At 35.3% G+C, this 17,141-nt stretch overlaps 1 protein-coding gene across 1 annotated transcript in view; it reads right to left on the bottom strand.

The window, feature by feature from the left end:
• Nucleotides 1-351: 351 nt before the first annotated feature.
• Nucleotides 352-17,141, bottom strand: part of DAZL (deleted in azoospermia like) — an 89,540-nt gene continuing 72,750 nt past the window's right edge. The window contains exons 2-12 of the mRNA XM_045856580.1: nucleotides 13,308-13,422; nucleotides 7,219-7,365; nucleotides 6,863-6,954; nucleotides 6,278-6,329; nucleotides 5,723-5,786; nucleotides 5,491-5,630; nucleotides 4,010-4,081; nucleotides 3,279-3,329; nucleotides 2,355-2,468; nucleotides 1,060-1,158; nucleotides 352-405 (exon numbers count right to left, since the gene is read on the bottom strand). Of these exons, the coding sequence (XP_045712536.1) occupies nucleotides 352-405; nucleotides 1,060-1,158; nucleotides 2,355-2,468; nucleotides 3,279-3,329; nucleotides 4,010-4,081; nucleotides 5,491-5,630; nucleotides 5,723-5,786; nucleotides 6,278-6,329; nucleotides 6,863-6,954; nucleotides 7,219-7,365; nucleotides 13,308-13,422 (1,000 nt within the window). The remainder of the gene's footprint in view (nucleotides 406-1,059; nucleotides 1,159-2,354; nucleotides 2,469-3,278; nucleotides 3,330-4,009; nucleotides 4,082-5,490; nucleotides 5,631-5,722; nucleotides 5,787-6,277; nucleotides 6,330-6,862; nucleotides 6,955-7,218; nucleotides 7,366-13,307; nucleotides 13,423-17,141) is intronic.

Below are 17,141 nucleotides of genomic sequence, written 5' to 3'. Positions count from 1 at the left end.
ATAGGTTTCCTAAAACAATTTTTTGAAAATCAGCATTTGCTTTTACGCTGTGAAAATGTTAATTTCAATTTTTAAAAAATCCTTGAAGATAAATCTTAAAGTTGTTCCTTTCAGTCTCAATTATTTTTTACTTTCAACTACATAGTCAACACAGAACCAGTTTCTAAATAAACATCTAATGAAAAACAGTTTCAGTGTAAAATAAAACGAGGCAATCTAATACAGCTTGTATAGTCTTAATGTGATTTATCAATACTCAATTAAATTTCTGTAATAGTGAAAAACTTTCGGTCTCTTCTTAATATTCAAAACCAGCAACTTCCCATGAGACTAGAAAGTTAGAAGAGAGGATCAAATAGATTTAAGCACTGCTCGACTTCTTCTAAAATGATGCACTCTTTTATCCTAGAAGAGACAAAATCAGTCCTTTTTACTTCATTAAAAATTTCCTATTATCACTATGACCTAAGAGAGTTGCAAAATACTTAAAATATTTACTTCAGGTTTAAAAACTATGAATAAGAGAAAAGTGACCCATCTGGGGAAATATTCCTAAACTCAGATAACAAATGTACCAATAACTACTTTTATGCAACAATTTAAGAAGAAATCTTGGTAACATCAGAAACTGAGGGTTTAGAATCAGACCATTTGATGCAGATTCTTTAAGTTTGGCAATGATGACCCAAAGACAGCTGGTGAAAAATTTAGTTTTTTGAAAAGTTTTGTTTTTACTAACAGAAGTCCATCTGGTAACTCTTTAAGTGCTGCTTTCTGTATTTAAACTTTTCTATTTCCTCTAACATTCTCTTTCAACTCTTTTCTTTCACAAAGTCTTTCAATTAAAAGTTCCCACTAAAGGTTTGTTCCCTAAGAACAAAACTGTATCAAGGTTTGAGCAGCATAAAATGCACTGCCAAGTAAAATTTTGGTTCCAGTCGAATTTCAAAAGTTCAATTAAACATTCTATATAATCTCAAAATGTATATACCACAGGAAAAAAAGATGCTTCACAGCTGGCAAATGTACTTTTTGTCCTGTGTACTATTCCTTTCATACCTTGAGGTAGTCATCCTGAGTAACAACAGAGTTTCTCAGTCTGTTCTCTGGATTAAACAGACAAGATACCACCGTCTGTATGCTTCGGTCCACAGATTTCTGAAACACAAAGTTTTTGGTCATGTAAATATTACTTCTTTCACTTAGTGTTACCAAGCTTTTTAAATATAAAATTTAATGAGTACATTATTTCTAAAGAAATGAATGAATACTTATTTCTAAATAATTCTTATGGAATTCATAATCCTTACCACATGTCTTTTAGAATGTAACTTTTCTACCAAACTGAAGAAATACTTTAGAACCTTAGTGACAGAGTATTGGTTTAAAAAGCTCAATTGATGTTATTTGGCTGGGGTAGAGGGAAAATGCAGACAACTGTAATTGAACAACAATGAAAGAACTTTTCAAAAAGCTCAATTTAGTGAAACCCTAAGATTTGCTCAAAATGAAACCCTTTGCTCAAGGCTCTTTGATTTTTCCTGTTAGATAAGAAACACTGAACTTCAACATTTCAAGAAAAAATATCCAAGATAAAAACCTGATATTATAATTATACTTTGAGCTATTTTAACATTTTTCCAAATTTCAAATCATATATCAAATCAGGGAATTTTTTCACCCCATAGTTCAGTAGTTTTCAACTTTTTTTCCCACTGAAAAACACTTGGGAAAAGTCCACATACTACAATGAAAATTCCCCACTGTTACCCATATTTTCATTCATTCAATTAAACTTAAGAGAATTAATTCAAAACTGAGACCACTGTTATTAAAGGAAATGTGCTGTAGTGATAAAAAAACACAACTCTTCAGTATTTTAAATATTACTAGTGACTCCACCACTCTTGAAATCCACATGTAACATTATAGAAAAAATACTGTAAAAGTAATTGTATGCTATTATTTAGCTAAATAAATGTTTAAATTGGTTTAAAAAAATAGGCACAATTCATACTAATCCCTCTTTTGCAGATTGGGAGACTTGAGGAAGTCTGCCCATTGAATTCTGCTAAACCAGGCTAATATAATATTTATTAAAGTATGGTTAAACAAAGAAAAAAATGAAAATGGAACAGAGGAAAGGACTACTGGATCAGAAATTGTATGTATACACTGAAAGTTTGGGGGTGCCTAAAATTTCATCTGCTTTAACATAAACTGAAGAATTATCAATTATTCAAACTCATTTATAGTTTCCATATTTAAACTTGGAAAAGATGCTTACTTCTCAAAAGACCATTACTAAAATGTAAAAAATATGAAAATATTAATAAACAAAATTGTATATTTGCCTTTTGTGGGCCATTTCCAGATGATGGAGTAGCTTCATGAACTGAGCATTCACCAGTCAACACTTCAGCTCCTGAATCAACTTCACTACAGTGGTAGTTAACAGCCGTATAAACCTACATTTAAAATGATAAAAGTATAATTAAAGAGATGTACATTATATATATTTCCAAACAATCTATTCTTCAAAATGGCAAGCTGATGTTACAAGTTTAAATGTGGGTCGAATTGAAGTTCAATTACATTAGCACAGAAACTTCATTTTAAATTGAATAGCTGAAATGCAGTAAGAGTCTTTTATTTTGAAATATCTTTTAAGACTCAACGCAATCAGAATTAGAAGGGCTCTTAAAACAACAACAGCAAACTTCAAAATGTTAGTGAGGGTATCTCCCAATGCCTGAGAATTTTAATTCATGTCCTTCAAATATCCAGTCCTGATGAAGACCAAAAGTAATAAAGACTCAGGTATTTTAGAGTTAGCACTCTTGTTTTATTCCTTTTCTTATATAACATGTAACTGTATCACAGCAAAATATTACTTTGCTTCAACAGATTTTTTGTAGGTAGAAAACTACAAGCAGATTCAACACTAATTCTAAATCCTAGAATCCCATTATCACAGGTATTACTATTACCTTTCTTCAGTTTTGTATTCTATCAGTAACTAATTGAACATCTGTTGTATGAAGAGCAGCCATTGCTTAAGCACACAAAAACAAGCTGAAAACAAACCAGTTTCTCCCATGGGGGCATACATTTGAATTGACAAAGAAATTAGAAAAACGTAATATATAATGTGAAAGGACAATTCTAAATGTTTCTAGGCATATGAGATACGGCAAAAGGTCAAGAAATATATGAGAGTTAAAAAATAAAAAATACTTTAAAAAACAGAAAGTATATATTTGGCTAATTCAACTTACTGGAGGTATAACATAGCTCCTTTGTTCCCCAGTGGGCCATTGTGGTGGCATCTTAAAAAACAAAAAAAGCAAGTTAGAGACAGACTCACAGAAAGCTGGATTACAGCTAAAGTGGGGTGGGGGTGGGAGTGGAGGTTAAAGGTGGAGGGACTGAGCAAAAAGGAGAAAGGACTCATGGGCAACAGTGTGGTAACGGCGGGGTGAGGAAAGGGGTATAAAGGGACTAAATGGTAATGGAAAAAAATACAATTAAAATTTTTTAGAAAAGGTAATCATTATTTAACTGTTCCTACACTTTTCACAAAGATATGAGTAGATCAAATCTATGAACAGAAATTCAGAGAACTACTGTCTTGTAGTAGTCAGCTAAAACAAATATAATTGGAAGTCAATGCTCTAAGAATTGAGTAATCATTTTATTTTAACCTATTCTCCTAGTAAAATGTGTAAAAGTCAGTCTGAGTGTTTCAGCTGTTTGACAGCAAGGATGAAGAATTATGAAGGGGACACCAAATATTGTAAGACAGTACAAGAGAAAACTCCTTGCTAAGTACATCCTTGTCAAAATACCATTCCATTATTTCTAATAATACAAAAAATTTAATTCAAAGTTTTCAATTAAATTTCAGTCATACCCAACTAGTTTAAATGGCAAACTATTGGGGAAATTTACATAAATAAAGGCTTCAATAATATTCCAAAGTAAATGATTTTATTCCCTCTTAAATCACCTGATAATTGTACACAGGCAGCTGATATCCGGTGATGACCTGAACTGGTGAACTTGGATAAGGAGGATATGCCTGAAAGTAACATTTCAGAAAGAAGATATTAGCAAAGTATATGTGTAAAAATTAGAAAAGGAGAAATACTTTTCCCAAAAGAACAAAACTATAAAAATAAAGAAGTCTTAATTACTTTTCTATATACGATACGAGATCCTATCTGAGTGACTGGTTTCATTAAAAAAAAACACAAAGTGTTCTCTAGGAGTAAGGAATAAATAAGGGAAGTGACTGACTTTTCCAGCTTATGTTTATTTTATATGTATGTGTATCCCCACTCAGAAGTTCTTTCTTACACTGGTGACAAGGCTCTATTAGGATAGTTTTCTATGTTGAAGCTGTATTTATATACCTGCTATTTCTTGTAAAAATACTTTTAGGCAATTTTGTATTTCTTTGACCTCATCATGGGGTAATGTGTAGTCAATGTAGAGTCTTCCTACAGATTTTATGGCTCTTTCCATATTTTACTTCTAAACATTAAGGCAATATATAACCCAAAACTGGAAAGGAGACAGTAAAATATTGTACATCTTTCAGTAAATATCATTGATTAAAAACTTCTAGGTAGTAGAATACATGAATACACCCAGAATAGATAATAACTCATAATAAATCTTAGGAATAGTGGGTTTATTCTTCTAGCCATGTTTAGAGCAAGAAAAATAAGAAAAGAAATATACCCTACACTTTAGGAAGATGGAAAATGTAAACAAAGGAGAGACACTGCAGCACTATTTCATTGTTGTTTTGTTTCTTTTCTCACAAATAAAATGTCTTTTAAATGGAATAAAGTAAAATGAAAATTAAAGTTATTTATCATCAATAGGAGATAGTAAATATTCCACACACAACTTCAAATATTAAAATAACCATAACCAGATTTTACCTCGTATGCCAGACTGACGAGAGTTTAAAAATACAGCTAAGTCATCAGAAACCTATCCATTCTAGAACCAGAATACATCCATAATTCAGCAATCTATATGGGAGGCATCTGGAAATTATTGCAAATGAAAAATAACTAGACAAATGGCTTACCTTAGAGAGAAATAAACCAGGCACACCATAAGAAAAGCTGCCTTGAAATATTTTATGAGTTATTATAGAAGGGGAAAAAAAGAAAAGGTATTTTCTATGTGGCTACACATAGGTCAATTTCAAGATAAAGGCTTACAACCATATAGAAGCAGATTTTAGCTTAGAATAAGGAACACTAAGATTGACAGATTTAAAAAAAGAAGAGATTTTCCATTATTCAAAGTATTCAAACAGGAACAGTATTATCACTTATTATGGAAATTACGGATATAATTCCATAGAGAGTAAAAGAAAGACTAGATTATTTTTAAGTGCCCCCACATATAAAATCTCCAAAATAAATGAAACTAATAAATGAAAAATACAAGAATGTAGGTAATTCTTACCTGAACGTACTGAGTTATAGGATTCATCATGGTTGGAGGCTGCATGTAAGTTTCAGCATTTGGATTACTCCAGACACTCTGAAACTGTGGCGGAGGAGGAGGATTAAAAACCAAAGGGCGTTGCTGCACATGATAAGTACCTTTTTAAAGAATAAAAAGAAAACAAAGCTTATTATTAGTTCTCTAAATAGCTACACGTGTGTCAACAAGAAAAAATCCTTTCTTTACTCACATAAATTTTGTTTCCTGATTGCAGGGCCCAGTTTCAGCTTTTTACCATGGAAATTTATCTGTGACTGAAAATAAAATAGCAACAAAAGTATAATCAATTTCAAAATCTTACTTCCAAGACTTTAATACCCCAAATCTAAAATTTCTATTATCAAGGAGATCAGTGGTAAAAGCACAGTAAATCAGAATTTATCAGAACCTTACTTACCTCACTACTCTAAGTGTTGAGAGATGTGCAATTTGATCAAAAACTTTTACATTCTATCCCTAGTTTATGAAGCTAGATGCCCAATCAAAAATACATTCTCACAGATTATGTAAGATTACTCAAATTTGGATTTCAAAAAGGAATGGTATCTCTTATGTCTTACGTAAGACTGGCCCAATAAAAAATAAATAGGGTCTCACAAATTATGCAAGATTGCTCAAGTTGGTTTTTCAGAAAGGAAGTACATCTCTATATTTTATACAAGACTGAATATATATTCAGGACTCACACAATACTAAACATTACATCCGTAATCTAATTAAGAGATTTTTCCATAAAATTACTTACTTCTACTATCTTCTGCACATCCACGTCATTATAAAATGAAACAAATCCGTAGCTAGAAAAGGCAGATAAATGATGTGTAAAAGTGCATGTTTTACAACTACTAGTATTCTAAGAATTAACAAAAGTCATAATGATAAAGGATGAAGAATATAGTGAGATAAGTATTTTAAAGATGTACATGATAGATAATCTAGAAATAGTACCTTTTTTTTCTTACAAAGTAGTGTGGGAACCTTACTCATTAACACAGAATTCCCATCTATGATCCTAAATTTAATTTATTACCTATGACAAGACATTAAAATTTAAGATACTATGAAATATGCAAAGAAAACAATTCTTTGAAACAACTGATTAATCCACATAGATGAAGTAAATGAAGATGGAAAAATTTTAATACAAATACTAGGAAAATGATTAAACAAAAGAGCTGGCAGCAAACTTATCCTCTACATGAAAGAAATTAACAAAGTAACAAACTTCATTTACACAAGTATAAGACCACGAGTTTTGAATTCTGCCTAATACTCTACAGACTAATTCACATATAATTTATAATTTATACTTAACATATATTTTACTTACCCTTTGGACACACCAGTTCGATCCGTGATTATCTTCACTTCTTTCACTGAACCATATCTAGCAAAGAAACTTCTGATTTCTGTTTCATCCATCTATGGGAAAGAATTTGATTTCAAATATTCAGCATTCAAATATGTCAATTATGCTATAAAAGAGTTGATATTGTGGAACTATTTCCCTCAAGTATCCCCAAATTACCTGTAGCTCTTTGTCAAAGATATTTTTAGTCCCCAGAGGTTAAATACAAAACTAATTCCAAACCTGCACTAAGTACAAAAAAACCCCTTATGTTTGCAAGAGCTAAAATCTCATTCTTCACAAAATATATTTTTAAATAAATTAAATGAATACAATACCCTAACATCAATTCCACCAACAAAAACGGTGTTTGGCATGATTTTGCCTTCAGGTAAAACATAGCCTTGGCTGGTCGTAGATGAGGAGGATTGGGTGCTGGCCTCTCTGGAGATGGTTGGCTTTGGAGTCTCAGAATTTGCAGCAGACTGTAATTTGGTAAACAGATATTATCACTAGATATACAAGCAAAAAACATACACAATGTGAAATATAATTTTTGCTTTTAAAGTATAAAACATTTTCTTATACAATGCTATGGTAGAACACTGATTTTATATTGAGCTTGTGAAAATACTATGTAAACTGATGGAAAATAATTAGTAAATTCATGTTTGTAAAAAATAAAATTACTGAAGTCATACTGTTCTTTACCAATAAGTAAACTTTAATTTTACAAGTAACTTTAAATTATGGTAAATCTTTTAAATAGACAAAATTTTAATCTAAGTTTTAAACCATTTTTGTCTTATTTTTCTATTCCCCCAAATTAACATAAATTTTATAATATAAAGTCCGTGTGTTAGTAGGTCTGTTTTATTTTGGAAAGTGCATCATGAAAACATTATTTGCTCCCATATTGGAGTTCCTGCTAAAAAGGGCTTATCATCCTTTCTCCTAATGCTAGGGTAATTCAAAGCATCTTTGGAAACAACATATTCTTGAATTATACCAAATCAGTCCTACTCATAATTCTAATTTTCACAGTGGACTGATAGATATGATACCATCTTTATGTTCAGAAAAAGAGACCCACACATGAAACTCATTATTTTTTGGATTCTGGTCAGGACTCTGTCTTTAGTCTTCCCACACTAAGTTTAATGTAAATTTCTTTGAGGCAGAATTTACTGATAATATATGTTGGAAAGGCAATATAGCATAATGAAACAAAACTGATTTAGTCATGAAATGTAGGTTCATATCCCTTACTGGGTTATAAGCCACTTACTTTGCAGCTGTTTATTTCTGGGAAAATTGCTTTGAGAATGAAGTGAGATAACATCTGTGAATTCCTTTTAAAAAGAGTATGCCAATATAAGTTAGTGTCCTGTTATTTGAATTTTCAATAAGTTAAGAAAGTTTATTTCCTGGTCTTACTATTGACTTATTTTTAGACACTTTATTAATTAGCAACTAATTTGAGTTGGAACTTCAAGAAATTATTTTATGCCATATTCACTCACTTGAAACTCATTTATAAAGTGCCTAATGAATATAAGAGCTAAGTACAAAAGGCTGCAAAAAGAGATAAATTTACCTTGTTTTACCTATTTATGAAATAAAACAAGGACAAAAGAAACCAACTGCTACATACTTTTTAAAAGGTAAGCACAGTACTTTTTATAGAAATTAGTAAAAATGACAAAGTAGGTAAAATTCCTACTTTGTTATGTGCTAGAAGTTACTGGTAAATTTAAGATTCTACAAACTGCTATATTAATGAGATAAAATAAAAACCGTCAAATCACCAAGTTTATTAAGCATTTTGGCTTTTTTGTATTAATGTATGCTTATAATTGCCATTCTGTGCTTCCATTTGAACATCCTCTAATTCTTTCCTTTAATTGTGGGTGACATTTCATGACCATGAAGTGGAAGAGTAAACTATTTCTCAAGTTTTTCCATTAAAAAGCATAAAAACAAATTTTTTATAATTTTAACTTTTTTTCTAAATGGGACTATCTTACAGAAGTCACATATCTTGAACTATTGAGAATTCGACTAGGTTTCCATTACTACAGACAATTTATCAATCCCTTTCAATTAGCTTAATTAAAAATCCAAAACACAAAATAGTGGTTTTGAAACTACTGTAGACTCTCTTTTCTCCTTCTCAATTTTCTCTTCATTTGTGGATGAATTTTGGATACCCTTTAATTTAGTAACTATTTACAGTATTATCTGTGAGTCACAAAAGAATTTTTTTCAATTTGTAGGTGTAACATCAGACCATAACACTGTGCCAGATTATAAAGGGTCATGATAATGTAATGATTATCAACCAGGGGAGGTTTTGCAGGCCAGGGATACAATAAATACCTATAATCAAAGGACAGCCCACCACAACAAAGACTTATCTGGTCCAAAATTTGCAAAGCGTTTCAAGAAACGCTTTGATAGTGTCGCCAGAACTGAAGAGGGAAAGTTCTAAGTTTCATGTTCTATTTACAAAAGTAAAATGGATACTTGAAAGAACCAAATGGTGATTGGGGGAAAGGAAAAAAAAGCTGTTAGATATTATAGGAAGTTTGGCTTGGAGTTAGGTTGGTCAGATTGGCCACGTGCTTATTTGGGATATTAAATATAAATAAAACCCATTAAATCATTTTACTAGTGTCATAATGCCTTAAATTAAGGCACCCTCAGGTCCTAGTCCTTAGCCAGCAGGTGGCACTCAAAGCTAACAAAGTAAGCAAAGTACTCTAACAAGACTGAACAGCAGGGATTTTTAAACTCCTACTGTGTATTTATAATTATAATTTATAAATGTAACATCCATAACCAATAGAAAATCTTCAATTACTTTAAACTATAGCCAAAAAGCACTCCACAAAAAGCAAAAAGTTTGATGTTGAAGTATTAATCTAACCATCATAAGTATACAGCAAATAAATTACATGTAAGTTAAATGTAAGAACTAATTATTTTTCTTAATTATATCTTCAAACACTTGGCGGGTTTCAAAATGAGTAATGCTGAGATGTTAAATGGGGTGAACCTGGAGGCCACGATACACACTATTCTCATCACTGCTATTTACAGTAATATATTCCCTGTTATAGCTGGATAACCAAATGACAGTACCAGCAGAAAAAGAAAACTGTCACTAAAGCTCTTGGGATGTCAGCTGTTTGACAGTTTTATTTCATTCAACTACTTCGTCTACATGCAAGCAAACTGAGATCTATATACATTGACCCTCCAACAACTCTACAATTTGTATTCCTGTTATACCCTTAGAAGGAAGGAGCTAATAAAGAAAAATGCAGAAAATAAGCAATAGGAAATGAAAATCGGAATAAAATATTTAAGTAAATCCAAGAGTAAACTCTTGGAGGAAAAATCCAAACAATAAACAACCCCGGTAAAAGCAGAACAAGAAAAATGGCAAGAAAGCAAACAGATACATTAGTCACGAAAAAAAGGATACGAACATGATTATGAAAGAATGCTATTTATATGCTCCATGGGAATAAATTTGAAACTCTTGATGAAATGGCTCACTTTCTAGAGAAATGCAAATCTTTGAAAACAAGTCTTAAGGAAGAACCCTTGACTCCCAGGTCAATTTGATTGGGAGTTTTTTTCAAACTGTAAAGAAATAATTTGTGTTTAGGGTGTGGGGCACTAAGACAGAAACAATGGTAAGTATAAGAGAAAGTGGCAGAGAAAGAACGTTCAAATGCTTTTCTTAAAAAAAAAAAACTTTCAGGGGGAAAAAAGAATATTTCTCAATTCAGTTTACAAAACTAACACCATCTGAATATCAAAATCTGATTAAGATGGCCCAATGTTCCCCCAAGAAAAATGCAAAATTCCAGTAGTATACTTAAAAAAACAACAACAATGAAAGTTTATATTGGAAATGCAAGGATGGCTCATTCTTAGGAAACCTGTTTTTGTAATTCACTGTTGAAAACATTTGATAAAAATACAGCATTTTTAAAAATAAAAACCCCCAAGTACAATAGAAATAAATTAATCTTATTTGCTGTCGATACAATTCTAAGTCATCCTCAGGTTAAAGTGAAACATTATAGTCATTTCCATTGAAATTAGAAATAAAGGCCTCTTGCTTATCACCACTAAATTTTTTTCTATTATATATGACAAATGGTTCATATTAATAGAATTCTTAAAAATCATTAAGAAAAAATAAGTATCCAAATAGAAAGGTAGCTTAAGAATTTATAAAGAAAAAATTTTAAAAGCTAATGACAAACTTCTATTTCACTAATAATAAAAAAGTGCATCAACACAGTGAATTATTTTCCTGCTTACTAGACTGGCAACTTAAATGGAGAATGGATTACATACCATCAGTGGGAATACATACTGGTGACTGCTTTAATTTATCAAAAGTAATTTGGAAAGGTGTGTAACTTAAAATTGTTATAAAATGGGCACAACACACCCTGTGAGTCTACTCCTAGCAATTTATTTCAAGGAATTACTAGAACAAGCATGTCAAAACATTTGCACAAAAATACCCATCACAGTATTGTTTTAATGTAGAAAAAAGTATTCATTATAAGGCAGTTTGCTAAAATAAGTATTGATACAATCTTACATTCTCATATTATATACCCAAAATTATTTTAAAGTTACCTTTCAAATAATGTCCACTATATTAAGTGAAAAATGGAAGTTGTAAGATAGTATTGCATGGTACAACTTTTGTAAAATAAAATTTACCTATTTATATGCAATATATGCACAAAAACAATCTGGAAAAGCACAGACATAAAAAATTTCCTGGCTGGCGTAGCTCAGTGGATTGAGCGCGGGCTGCGAACCAAAGCATCGCAGGTTCAATTCCCAGTCAGGGTACATGCCTGGATGGCAGGCCATGGCCCCCAGCAACCGCACATTGATGTTTCTGTTTTCTTCCTTTCTTCCTTCCCTTCCTTTCCCTCCCTCCCTCCCTCCCTTCTCTTTGTTTCTCCTTCCTTCCTTCTTCTTTCTCTCTCCCTCCCTCCCTTCTCTCTCTAAAAATAAATAAAATCTTAAAAAAATTTAACACGTGCTGGAGTTAAGATAGACCTCTACTTTTTTATGTTGAATGTTAATTGTATAATTAGAAAAACATCAGTAAGCTATCATTAGCACTGTCCCCCTTTTCCTCTGAAAGTGAAAAAAATTATTGCAATTATTTATAGCAATAGTGGTTATTAAATATTAATATGGATAACTACATGGCTAGTAGTTATTACAAATTGCTTACATTTAATTAAAATTTTTATTTCAGTATATACTAATAAAATTGTTTTCTCCTTTTACCTCTAAAAATAGGATAATAATTATAATGAACACAAACGATATATGATGCATTTGTGACTTAATGATTAATCAAAAGTCTTCACAAACTTTTATTTTGTGGTGGTAGGCAATCAACTCCCTCCATTTACACTCCTATATACCCCAAAAATATTCCCATACGTACACTTGGTCTAAAGCTCTCTGGTTTACGTACAGAGGAAAACTGTTCCCCCAGTACAAATTCCTCAATTTCCCAAACCCGCGGTCCCTTAGAAGCAAAGGCGACTCATGCTACCCTCATGCAGCAACGCGGACAGCAGGCGGGTTTTGGGCCTGAAGCCGCCCCACACCCCAGGGCCAGAAGGAGGGGCCGCCCCCGATAGCACTCGGGCCACTTCGGCCGGCCCCGGCCCCTCACTCAGCTCCCAGGCCCCGCCTTCCGGACACCTCAGTTTGAAGCCATTCCCGCCCTGTGCCTCCCCCGAACCCCACCACCTCAGCCTCCACAAGGGCCAGGAGGGCGCCGCTTTCTGAGAAAACTCGAGCTCTCTGAATCAGTAAGTGTGTCCCTCAGAAAGTCGGCGCCACGTGGCGTTTCATGGCGGCGCGCCCGACGCCACCTCGCGGAGGCCTCCTGCCTCGTCCCCACAGGGTAAGAGCGGGAAAAGAGGCCTGCGGGGTGGGGGAGGGGCAGGAACCGGGTACCCCGCACCCCATATCCCAGCCGGGCGGAGAACCTGGGCCCGTTCTCCACAGCCTAGTTCGCGCTGCGGGGAGAGGCGGCGATGGCGTGAAGGCCGCGGGGCCTTGCACGTGGTCGGCCCGGGGACAACCCGAGCAGGTCCACAGGGCCGCCCGCCCCCTGCCACCACATTCCCAGCAACGTGCTCCTCCTCACCTGCCCGGCTGTGCCTAACAGGCCGCTCCCCAGCCACCAGAGGGCTGCCTCTCCCCAGCTTAGGCTGTGGCCTGAGGCGGACCCAGGCACGTGCCTCTGACAGGAAAGCTGGGTGACCCCACTTTCAGCTTCCCTCCGCGCCTCACCTTCCCCCCAAACACCGAGTTTCGGCCATGCTGTTTTGCCCCTCATGCCTCCTCCTCAACTCACCATGATGGCGGCAGCTAGCAGTTCCCGCAGACGGGGCTTGAGGGGCAGAGGCTGCTCTTCTGGCACCACTTTTGGGGTGCTGGTTGGTCTGCTCGTGCCCGTTGCCCAGCCTCGACTGGGCAACCGGAGAAAAGAAAAGTCAAAGGTGGCAGCGAGCCTAAGGTGGCAGCGAGCCTCAGGAGGCCTAAGCACTGCCCCGCGAGGCTGAGGGGCGCAGGCGGACTGAGGCGCAGCGTGTGGGGGTCCAGATCGTGCCCCGGAGCCTTCTGGGTACTGGGGCTCATCCGAGACTCCTTAGCCAATGGGTGACAGCGCCGCCCCCCCGCAGGGGGGACGCCTCGGGGGACGTCGGCCCCCCTCCCCTGGCAAGGGTACGTGGGGGGTACATAGGGGGTGTGCGTGGGCCGACAGTGGGCAGCCGTGGAGGAGCTTCCCTAAGACAAACTGACCAACCCACAGACGCACCTGTCACCCGAAAAGTGCTTTAGGGGTATACTTGACATAAGTATGCATACTTAAATGTGTGTTGAAATTAAAAAAAAATTTTAATGTGTCTACGATCTAGATTCAAAATGGCGTCCCGAATGCAGAGGGTTTGTCCCATCACGATTATTCCAAGCACCGGGTCCCAAATTGATTGAAGTGCCTACAGAAATAGAAAATAGAAATGAGTTTAAGCAGAACAGGGGACGGAACGTCGAAAGAAATGAAACATGAATGTGTTTCTGTCAAATTCGAGGTAGATGGGATTGGATTGGAAGAAATAGCCAGCTAGGTCAGGCCAGCTTGATGTTCAGGATGTTCATTGGTTAAACAGTTACTGAGTGCTTATGATTACCAGGTACTGCAGATGCGAGAATGAACAAAATGGGCAAATATTTTTTTATTTTTTTCCTGCCAGGGAGTTTATATTGTAAAGGGGAGAATTTGTCTTCCAGGCCTTACAGGAAGATATAGCTAGGCCTGCCTAGAGAATTCTAGAATATTCTCAAGGTCAAGGAAATAGTACCTTGAGCGAGGGTGAGCTGTGAGGCGGTTAATGGAGCAAATCACGCAACTTTGGAAACCATTCCAACACCCTGTACTGATAGCGGGTAACTGGCTACTATCCTCAAAGTTCACTTTTGTGCAGATGAAAAGCATGAAAATGTTACTATGTGAGATGGCAAAATGGTGGGCTTTTGTAGCCTGAAAAACTGTCACTGCCAATACCTAGTATTACTGGATAAAATAAAAACTGACCTTTGTTTTGATACGCAGCTAAACCCAGAAAAAATGAAGGGAAATCATAAGATGCCAGGAATTAAAATGAAAACCAGAGCAGTGACTTAACTGGTTCTCCTCTGGCTCTGGATATGAGGGCTGGAGTGTAGGGTAACCAACTAGTTTGCTCTGGACTTTCCTGATTTTCCCACTGGAAAACTCCACCTCCTTGAAAACCAGGTCCCAAACAAACTGGGACTGTTGGTCATCTTGGGTATGGGCAAGATGTTAGTCTCTGTAACTTTAGGCCTGGAAGTTTAGGGGCAGGTGGTAAGTGTTTGGAGTGGCCCAAGGTCAGGGCTGGAACTGAGTGCATTACAAAAAGTCATTGTCTCCAAAAGACATCATCTTCTTTACCTGAAGGCAGAGTAGAGAAAATACAAAAGATCCAATGGAAGCATGTCCCATTTGTGGATAAAAAGAAAATACTATGAAATTTTGAAACCCTAGACCTGCTTTTTACAAGAACACTTATGTTTCTTTGGGATCTCAAAACCTAGAAATTTATTCCCCAATCCCCACTTACTCCCCCCAAAAGATTCCAGACAAGGTATATTTGGAATGCAAGGCAGAAACAAACATAAAAACAACCCGGGCAGATGTTTTCCGTAAAGGCTGAAAGGGATTCTCATAAGCAAAGGACCCTTTAATAATGAAAAAATTATAAAACTATTATCATAAATGAGAATGGCAGACAACAAAAAAAGATTAAAATATCAGACTTAGAGAAAAGGCCCCTTTAGTGTGTGCCTGTGTGTGTGTGTGTTTGATATATATTTTTTCTCAACTTATTTGGAGTAATATACTCTATGAATATTTTAAGCTAATTATTCCACTATTTTAAAGTCCAAAATAATAAATATCTCTACTGTCCTCTTGAATAATTCAAAGGCCTTAGGATGCTTTTCTCTCTGTACATCCTCCTCCCAATTTATGAGCCACTGTTATTATTCACTACTTTAGTTCCATCCTGTTTTCCTCCTTTAAATTAGACGTCATTTCCTTGTGCCTGAAGTAAATTCTATAGAATTTTCTTTAATAAGAGTGTGATGTGGTAAACCCTCAGGGTTTTTCCCACCTGAAATTCTTTTATTTTGCCCTTGTTCATTGAATATAATTTATACTGGATATAGTATAATTCTAAGAACAATCGTCTTTTATTTTCTCTCACGATATTGAACATGTTCTACTATCTCCTGGTTTCTGTTGCTACTAAGAAATCTGCTGTTACTCTAATTTCTGGTTAAGATCTATTTTTGTTATTTTGAAATCTCACAATGTTGTGTCTGGGTATGAAGTTTTAAAAATTTCTCCTGCTTGTGAGTTTTTGGGCTCCCTTGGTTTGTGGTAGCTTTTAACAATTTAAAAAAATTCACTCATTTTTTTTTGTCAAAGATTAATTGGTTAAGGAATTTAAATTAGTTTTTGCATTTCTTATTCCATAAGCAATTCTTATAGTCATTTTTGTTTAGATCATGACTTTTTCAAAGGTTGGTGGTATTCTCTTAAAAACCCAAGAAATCTTTACTTAGTAAAAAATTGTTATTTGAGATCTCTACTGACTGTAATCACTTCAGTGTGTTAAGATTGGTAGCAAATTCATATAAATTGAGAAATAAACCTCTATATTGCTTCCTTATCCTTTGAACTGCAGGGGTGTCCAACATATATGGCCCGCAGGCCACATGTGGCCTAGGATGGCATGAATGCGGCCCAACACGAAATCACAAATTTACTTACAACATTATGAGATTTTTTTTGTGATTATATGTCACGATATATTTACTGTGTGGCACAAGAAAACTCTTCTTTTTCTAGTGTGTCCCAGAGATGCCAAAAGGCTGGACACCCCTGCAGAGCAAGCAGTGATTTTTCAACCAGAGTGCAGTGGCACCCTGGTGTGTGGCAAGAATTTTTAAAACATGCAGTACTTAACTATTTAGTCAGGGGCACTGACCTCTTTTTGCTTAGATTGTCAAAAAAAAAAATGACAACAGCCAACACAACAATAGCAGTCCAGTGTGAATGAATCAAAATTATACCTATTTTTTGTCAGATCAGCAAAAAATATATAGTTTTTGGTGTACCACAGAATTTTCGTATTTCCTTTATGTGTGCCATGAGATGCAAAAGGTTGAAAATCGCTGCTTTACAGACTAATAGGAGGGGAAGAAAAAAATGCCTTTTTAAAAAACCTCCTCTGCCATTTCTATTGTGTTCCTAAAGCCTGGGACTCCAATTAGTATAAGCACTCTCAAAATTCATTTATTTGCAAACCATTTGCATGATTTTTATTGTATCTGCTCTGAATTTCTACATTATTATTTACTTAATTTAAAGAAAAAAAAACAACTGACTCAGCCCTGGCTGGCGTAGCTCAGTGGATTGAGCTCAGGCTGCGAACCAAAGTGTCACAGGTTCGATTCCCAGTCAGGCCACATACCTGGGTTGCAGGCTACGGCCCCCAGCAACCGCACATTGATGTTTCTCTCTCTCTCTCTCTCCCTCTCTCCCTTCCCTCTCTAAAAATAAATAAATAGAATCTTTAAAAAAAATTGACTCAGTATTTTC

The sequence above is a fragment of the Phyllostomus hastatus genome, unplaced genomic scaffold (assembly GCF_019186645.2).
Source record: "Phyllostomus hastatus isolate PE091 unplaced genomic scaffold, TTU_PhHast_1.1 phas_scaffold_129, whole genome shotgun sequence".
Taxonomy (NCBI): domain Eukaryota; kingdom Metazoa; phylum Chordata; class Mammalia; order Chiroptera; family Phyllostomidae; genus Phyllostomus; species Phyllostomus hastatus.
The sequence above is the reverse complement of the archived record's forward strand: the minus strand, read 5'-3'. Positions and strand labels throughout refer to the sequence as shown.